The following is a 9151-nucleotide window of genomic DNA, read 5'->3' as shown; positions in this document are numbered from 1 at the left end:
AATGAATCTACCCACTAAGCTATCCCACTTAGACAACTTAGAATTTCAACACTACTCACTGATTCCTTTATAGTTTCAGGAATAGTTTACAATGTAAGAACAAGAGAATATATTCTTGAACAGCTACACTAAATGCTCCAGAGATTTCTGCTGTTCTTGGAATAATTCTGCCGTTTTCTTGGTAATAGCCTTTGCAAGAGTTCTTTAAAAGTTTCTTGTCAAGTTGCAAAAACTAACAATGATGTTTAGGAAAGTGCCTTTTATATGGACAAGTCACTTTCCTTAAACTCTTTTCCATTGGTTGGAGAAGTCCAACTTTCTGACGTCGTTGGGAAGAGTGCACCTACTTTCTGTACCTTCTCCAGCTGGCAGTCAACCCGCTCGTCACATTAAGAGCCAGGTACCTTTACAAGGTCCCTGAGTTTGTTTTCATCTGCAACACTCAAGTAAGAAACCTGGTACCTTTACAAGGTCCCTAAGTTTGTCAAATCATCAAAACTGCAAATAACATTTTCCCCCTTTTTGATGATGACAGACAATAGTCTCAAACACCACTCCAGCTTTGTTCCCCCTCACTATATTCCCCCTCACTTTGTTCCGCCTCACTGTATTCCCCCACATACATAATCATTTAGCTACTTACCAGTTTTACTTCCCCCTTTTAGCATCATAAAAAAGATATGCAGTAAACCAATGATGTCAACAGTAATACGGAATAAGATCAAAGCTAGATAGCAATCAATCAAGAAAAGAACAACATTCACAAAGGATAATAACCAGAACAACAGAGGAATAAGTTAACCAGCATTCCACAATAACATTTAATACATTAAAGTTAAACTGATAATCAAAAAACATAAAGATAAGCCACAAAAAGAAAGACACAGGGGAGGGCTTTTAACAGGCTAGGAAGGAGGAGGTTGATGAGACAGGGACTGGATGATGAGAGTGAGTCGTGCATTGGCAGCATCTTTATCTTTAATTGCCTTCTCCTGTAAGGCAGTGATCTTAGCCTTCAACTCTGCATTATCTCTCTCCAGAGCTTGTACCACGGAAGTACCAGGTCCCTCATTATGTGCAGTAAGTAGTTCTGCTTTGAGTATGGCAATTTCGGCCTCTTTACCACTCAAACGTACAGTGAGCTCCTCAACCTCATGCTTGAGTTGATCCTGATCTTCGATGAGTTGAGCCATCTTGCTCTTGGGATTGCCTCTCCCTTCAATACAGTCACACTCGACCAGGGTACTCTCAGAAACAGTTTGTTTCACTGTCCCAACCTTGCCAAGACTGAGAGGAATTTTAAAATGCTTGAATACTTCTGTGAGAAAGTATCCGTACCCCATTCCATGAACCCTTTTCCTCTCGATGACGGTTCTGTAGATACGCTCAAGCATAAGACCTGGGAGATTCAGGGCTTCGAAGCTGCACAACATCTCCATCAGAAACAAGTCAGCAAAAGTTGTTGAGGTCCTCTTTTCAGTGCGAGGAAGGAGAACTTTGTTGACAAATTCGAACACCAACTAGTACTCGCTCTTCATGACCTTCTTATAACAAATTCGAACACCAACTAGTACTCGCTCTTCATGACCTTCTTATAAATCCCAGCAACCTTGGTTGTGGGTATCTTAGAAACCAAGGACACAAACTCAGTAGAGCAAGTCTTTCCTGTCACAGACCCGGTCCCCTCCCTAGGTACCATGAAAATTTTGCTCAACAGACCCTCATCTAGATGTACAACAATGTCATTGACCCTTGTGAGGATTTTCCCATCTTCTTTGAATTGAATATTATAATAAAATTCGCGCACTTCTTCTTCATAGAGGATAGGAGATTTTCTGTTGAACAAATGCAGCCATGATTGAATTTCTACCGTATCATGAAGAGAGTCCATGCCGGAAAGATTGATTATTCCCATATCAAAGACTCTCCCAGCCAAGACGACTTGCTTTCTCAGGCTGTCAACAACTTCCTGCATGTTGACACTCTCATCACTCCTGTTTTGGGCACCAGGTCCCCGTGATCTCTTCCTTTTTCCTGCTGAACTTTTCTTTTTGGACTTTGCTTTTTCAACCTTCTTCGAATCCTTTGCCTTTTTGTTTCCCGACCTTTTCTACTTACTTTTATTTTCAACATCCTCAGCAGACAACTCAACAACATCAGACTTAGGCATTTTGAAGTTTGATACCTTAAAGGTTCTGGCATTTCTAATTGCAGCAGTAGAACGTGCACTGGCCTTTAAGGCATCGACCATCAATTTTTGAGCAGCAGACCTAGTAGTAGGTCTTCTCCTGGGGGCCTCTTCCACAACCTTCTCTTTTCCCTTCGTAGACTTTTCACCCTCTCTTCGCTCAACCTTCCACTTTAGGGGTTCCTCCTCACTTTCAGAGTTTGAAGAGGTGGAAGAAGGATACCTTCCAATGTCAGGAGTTTTATCAAAAATGGGTTGAGTATCTCTTACCTCTTCCCTCTGCAAAGCTTCAGTTTGCTCAGCCCTCGCCTCTTCCCGCATCATAGCCAGACTCTCAATAACTAATTCTTCACTTGCTGCCAAGATATTAGACTCAGACGCTTTATGCATAGGCAAATCTCCTTCAAAAAGATTATCAGGCAGCATTTCTTGCCAAGGACCAGGTCCGGTAGGCAAGCTTGTACTGCTTAGATCTATGGAGTAGAACGGATTGTCAGGTGTATCTTTCTGAGAACTTGAAGGGGCACTGGATCTGGACTCCACAGCAGAAGGAGAGTAGAAAGCAATGGGCTCTATTTCACTAAGAGAAGTAAGCATTTGTTTGGAGGTAGAAGAGGGAGAAGACATTTTTGACTACAAAGAGAACAAAAAATGACTTTTCGAGCAGAAAAAAGAAGAAGGAACAAATTTTGTCTTTTAACTTTTGCTTAATTCTTTCTTGAAGCAAAAAGAATGTTAAAGGACGGATGAGAATTTGGAAAAGAAGTAATGAGGGTTTTTAAAAGACGTGAAAAAGTGCCAGGTCCGTGATTGGACGTGTCGCTTGAGAGATAAGCGATGGGACTAACGGTCAGAATGACCGATGACTGACACGTGGCATTATCAACGGTCATAATTTTCAGTTTAAAATTAATGTGTAAGTGCTAACCTGGACAGGCACCAGGTACCATAGCACAGTTTTATCCTCATTCCCCAGTTGTTCTAGTCATGTTCTTTGTCAGTCCAGTCCTTCCTGAAAGTATACCTACAAAAGGTACAAAAAGGATCTTTATCCAGATATTTAATTATTCACACAAAGGATACCTGCACTGCAATTTTAGCCATCAAGGGAATTCAACTGTTAGAAGCTAAGAACATCACTTAGAGATCATCATGCCCAACTTCAGCCGATTTCTCTCAAATTGATCTTTACTGAGAGCCTTAGTGAAGGTGTCTGCAGTTTGCTCCTCTGTTGGACAATATGTAAGAACAATATTTCCCTTCTCAACATGGTCTCTTAAAAAGTGATGTCTAACATTAATATGCTTTGTTCTCTTATGGTGGACTGGATTCTTTCCCATACTAACAGCACTAGTATTGTCACACATAAGAGGAATAGCTTTGATGTGTATCCCAAAGTCTTCCAAGTGTTGCCTGATCCACAACAACTGTGAACAGCAGGCTGCAGCAGCTACATACTCAGCTTCAGCAGTTGAAAGATCCACAGAATTCTTTTTCTTGGTTCCCCAAGAAATGAGTGATGATCCAAGGAAATGAGCCATTCCAGAAGTACTCTTCCTGTCAACTTGATAACTAGCAAAGTCAGCATCTGCAAAACCAACTAGATCAAAAGTGTCACCTGCTGGATAGAAGAGAACCCGGTCCCCTGTTTTCTTCAAGTATCTAAGAATACGTTTTGCAGCCTTCAAGTGTGAATCACGAGGACATGCTTGAAACCTGGCACATATTCCAATACTATAGACAATATCAGGTCTGCTAGCAGTCAGATACAGCAAGGATCCAATGATTCCCCTGTACATTTTTTGATTCACAAGAGGATCAGATTCCTCTACTACAAGCTTGGAATTTGTTCCCATAGGAGTATCAATAGGTTTAGAGTCAAACATATTGAATTTCTTCAGTAGCTCCTTGATGTACTTCTCCTGACAGATTGAAATCCCATTTGATGATTGCTTCATTTGTAGACCAAGGAAAAATGTCAGTTCGCCCATCATGCTCATTTCAAATTCCTTTCCCATTAATGATGAGAATTCTTCACACAAATGTTCTGAGGTGGCTCCAAAAATTATATCATCCACATAAACTTGAATAATAAGCAATTCTTGTTCTCTTTTTAATTAGAACAAAGTATTGTCTATTTTTCCTCTTTTGAAACCATTCTTCAGCATAAACTTTGACAACCTCTCATACCATGCTCTAGGAGCTTGCTTCAGACTTTACAGAACCTTATTCAATTTGAACACATTATCTGGTAGTTTAGCATCCTCAAAACCAGGAGGTTGTTTGAGAAATACTTCCTCTTTCAGATCTCCATTCAGAAATGCACTTTTGACATCCATTTGATACAGCTTGAATCCCATTAATGCAGCAAAAGCTATTAGAATTCTAATAGCCTCCATCCTGGCAACAGGTGGAAAAGTCTCATCATAATCTATTCCTTCTTCTTGATTGTATCCTTGAACAACCAGCCTGGATTTTTTTCTAGTGATCACTCCATTTTCATCTAGCTTGTTTTTGAACACCCATATGGTTCCTATTACTGTTCTGCCTGCCGGTCGAGGAACCATGTACCATACCTTGCTTCTTTCAAACTGATGAAGTTCTTCTAGCATAGAGTTGATCCAATCTGCATCACTTAATGCTTCTTTCACATTCTTGGGCTCAATAGATGATATGAATGCTGAAAATACAACTAGATTTCTTGTTTTTGATCTAGTATGAATTCCAGAGTTCAAGGGAGAGATAAGATTATCAAGAGGATGTGATGAACTATGTTTCCATCCGTGTCTTGGAGCAGACTGGTTGAGCTGATCAGCATGTTCTTCTTCATCAAGAGTGTCATCATTTTCTGGGGAGTTTAAAGTACTCTGACTGGAATTCAGAGTAGTACCAGGTACCTCATCACACTTTTTCGCTTCATCAGCCTCTTCAGGTAGACTATGATTTTGATCATCAAAGTCATTTTTCAATTGTTGTACTGCATCAGCTTCACTTCCTTCAATTTTCTGTGAATTGAACAATTTGATCACATCATCTTCATCATTTGATCCAATATTTTTCAAGCTTCCATCTTCATCAAATACAACATGAATGCTTTCTTCAATGCATTGAGATCTTTTGTTGAATATTCTGTAAGCCTTACTCGATGAAGAATATCCAACAAACACTCCTTCATCACTCCTAGGATCAAATTTTCCCAGATCATCCTTTCCATTGTTCAGCACAAAACATCTGCACCCAAATGCTCTAAGATAGCTCAGCATAGGCTTTCTGTTGTTGAGCAGCTCATAGGGGGTCTTATTCAAAACAGCTCTTATCAGACACCTGTTGGTAACATGACATGCTGTGTTGACCGCTTCAGCCCAGAAATTTTGAGGAAGATTTGACTCAATAGTCATAGTTCTGGCAATGTTCACCAAGGTTCTGTTTTTTCTTTCCACCACTCCATTTTGTTGAGGAGTTCTTGGAGAAGAAAAGTTATGACTCGTACCATTCTCCATGCAGAATTGATCCAGTTTTGAATTCAAACTCAGTTCCATGATTAGATCGAATGCTACAAATCACTTGATTCAATTTGGTTTGAATCATTTTGAAAAACACCACCAATTTTTCAGGTGTTTTTGCCTTTGATTTTAATAATCTTGTCCATGTATATCTTGAGTAATCATCAACTATCACCAGAATGTATTTCTTGCCATTTCTGCTTTGAACCTTCAAAGGTCCACATAAATCCATGTGTAACAACTCCAGTGTTCTGGATGAGGTTACTTGCTTTTTGGGCTAAAAGATGATTTGATTTGTTTTTCTTTGACACAAGCTTCACATATTTTGTTTTCAGCAAACTTCAGCTTTGCAGACCTCGGACCAGGTCCTTAGAAATCAGTTTGTTCAATAAATATGAGCTCACATGCCCTAGCCTACGATGCCAAAGATAAGCATTTTCATTTTGAGCACTAAGACATGTCAGATCATCTCCATGAGACGTTTCTAGGTTGGCCACATACATGTTTTTACTTCTGAAAGCAGTGAGAATGACTTTCTTTGTAGTTAGACTAACCATAGTGCACTTCTCAGAAGTAAACTTGACTTCATTTCCCTTGTCACAAATTTGAGACACGCTCAAAAGACTGTACTGCAACCCATCAACATGATACACATTGTCAATTGAATCTTCAAGAGACCTTCCCACTTTACCAACTCCCAAAATGTACCCTTCTTTCCATCACCAAAAGAGACACCTCCTCCCTGAAGTGTCTTGAGTGAGAGGAAATTTTTGATGTCACCAGTCATATGTTTAGAGCATCCACTGTCCATATACCAACATTGACTGCTGCTCCTCTCACTCACCTGCACCAAGAATCACTTGTTTAGCTTGGGAACCCATTTCAATTTGAGTTCCCAGAAGGCAGACAGAGGAGTGATCAGATTGTATTTAGTCCAATAGGGTAGTTTTTGAAACTTTCTAACAAAGGACATCGAAACAGTGACAGATTTTTTCTTTGAAAATCTACCAGTTGAAACTGGTTTTAGAGGACCAGGTCTCTCTTTTGAAAAGTTTTGCCTTTCAGCATAATTAGAGAGTCTTTCATGGGAATTTCTCCATCCAGCACACTCTCCCTTTAAGTGTCCATTTTTACCACAGTGAAGACAAAGCACATTGTCAGACATAAATACATACTTACTGTGAGGATTAAAGGGAGGAGTGATATTCAAACTTCCTAGTCCTTTCTTATTGAAATTACTCTGGTTTGTTGCATTTGACAACAACATAGAGGATTTTGTCCACTTAAGAGATTTTTCAAGCTCTTCCTTAAGTTTGACAATATTATTTTCTAATCTGTTGCTCTTCTCCAAAGACAATCCCAGATTTTTCTCAGAGTTTTTCAATTTTTCTTCAATTTCAACTTGTAAACCATTTGACATTCCATTCAACTTTTCAGCTTCTTCAATTATCTGATTCAACTGGTTTTTAAGTTCAGTGTTATCAGACTCTAGAGACATCATTTTTGATATTCTCTCCTCCAGTTTAACTTTGTTTTCAGTTAAACTATCAAGTTCAGCATTCATGATGTCTCTTTCAGAGGTTAACTCAATTACAGAATCAATCATAACTTTTGCCATTGTTCTCAATTTTTTAAGAGAATAATTATTCAGATCATTTTTCATATCAAGAAGAGTTACCTTGTCATCCTCTTCTTCATTTTCTGTATGAGCCATGAGAGCAAACATTTCATTGAAAATGGTTCCTCTTCATGCACAGCCACCATAGCCACATCATTTGGTTCATTAGGATCTTCTGAATCACTTGAAGAGTCACCCCATGCAGCAAGAGCCTTTTTGACCACATAGTCAGCAGCAGCCTTTCGATCATTCTTACCGAGTACCAGGTCCCTTCTCTTCTCTTTGTCACTTCTTAGTTTTTGATGTTCCTTGTTTTCATTTTTGAGTAGAGGACACTCTCTGATAAAGTGTCCAGCTTTTCCACACTTGTAGCAGGTATCATTTTGAGTAGTATTTCGAGGACCATTTGTTCCTCTTTTAAAACCTTTGTTCTTTCTCACAATTTTTTGAAATCTGTTGATGAGATATGCCATATCATCATCACTGGAATCTTCATCTAATTTGTACTTCAGCATCAATGACTTATCCTTTTTGACTTCCTTCTTTGATGAGTCATGATTTCGATTCATCTCATGAGTCTTCAAATTTCCAATGAGAGCATCCATTGTCAGCACCTTCAAATCTTTAGCTTCAGTGATGGCATCAACCTTGCTTTCCCAGGACTTTGGAAGAATTCGAAGCACTTTTTTGACTTGTTTGCTCATGTTGATAGGTTCACCAAGACTTCTCAGCTCATTAGTAATGGAGGACAATTTTGTGAACATCTCATGAATGGTTTCTCCTTCCTTCATTTTGAAGTTTTTATACCGTGAGGTAAGCATATCAATCTTTGATTCTTTGACTTGTTCAGTTCCTTCATGAGCTGTCTTTAAATAATCCCAAATCTCTTTAGCAGACTCACAAGCTGAGACACGATTGAACTCATCAGGTCCTATCCCACAGACAAGAAGAGTTTTTGCCTTGTAGCCCTTTTCTATCTTTTTTCTATCAGCTTCATCATATTTCTGTGTAGGCTTTGGAACAAGACTAGTTTTCTCTCCATCCTTTTCTTCTATCATTGGAATAAATGGTCCATCAAGTACAATATCCCATAACTCGCTGTCTTCAGCCATGAGGAAATCATGCATTCTAACTTTCCACCAACTGTAGAAATGTCCATTGAAACGAGGAGGTCTTGTTGAGGACTGACCTTCTTCTAGATTAAGTGGAGTAGCCATTCTAGAACAGATATCACTTCCTTGGGGTTAACCAAATAGAGAGTGCCTGCTCTGATACCACTGATAGAGTATATGCCTTCAATTAACAGATAATGGACCAGGTCCCTTACTACTCTAATAAGTATAAACAGAGAGGTAAATGCAGTTTGAACCAACACAACAATTTTACGTGGAAACCTCCTTGCTTAAGGGAGTAAAACCACGACCTGTCTCACAGGATTTTCAATCGTTTTCACTAATCTTCAAAAGCAAAATTAAAACACGATTACAACAAATGTGAGAAGAAGTTTTTAATCTCACGTTCAAGCAATAGTCTCTATTGCTTAACAAGCCTAAGTAGAAATGAATCTACCCACTAAGCTATCCCACTTAGACAACTTAGAATTTCAACACTACCCACTGATTCCTCTATAGTTTCAGGAATAGTTTAAAATGTAAGAACAAGAGAATATATTCTTGAACAGCTACACTAAATAATCCAGAGATTTCTGCTGTTCTTGGAATAATTCTGCCGTTTTATTGGTAATAGCCTTTGCAAGAGCTCTTGAAAAGTTTCTTGTCAAGTTGCAAAAACTAACAATGATGTTTAGGAAAGTGCCTTTTATATGGACAAGTCACTTTCCTT

General features: G+C 39.0%; 1 protein-coding gene across 1 annotated transcript; it reads right to left on the bottom strand.

The window, feature by feature from the left end:
- Positions 1-5855: 5855 nt before the first annotated feature.
- Positions 5856-8526, bottom strand: LOC114077194. Its single transcript, XM_027916873.1, has 5 exons — positions 7817-8526; positions 7416-7762; positions 7010-7299; positions 6096-6320; positions 5856-6005 (listed from the first exon to the last, which is right to left on the bottom strand). Exons 1-5 carry the CDS (start codon positions 8524-8526, stop codon positions 5856-5858), a joined length of 1722 nt encoding a protein of 573 aa, XP_027772674.1.
- Between the last annotated feature and the right edge of the window lie 625 nt (positions 8527-9151).

Source organism: Solanum pennellii, chromosome 5, assembly GCF_001406875.1.
Source record: "Solanum pennellii chromosome 5, SPENNV200".
NCBI lineage: Eukaryota > Viridiplantae > Streptophyta > Magnoliopsida > Solanales > Solanaceae > Solanum > Solanum pennellii.
This window is presented reverse-complemented; position numbering and strand designations above follow the sequence as displayed.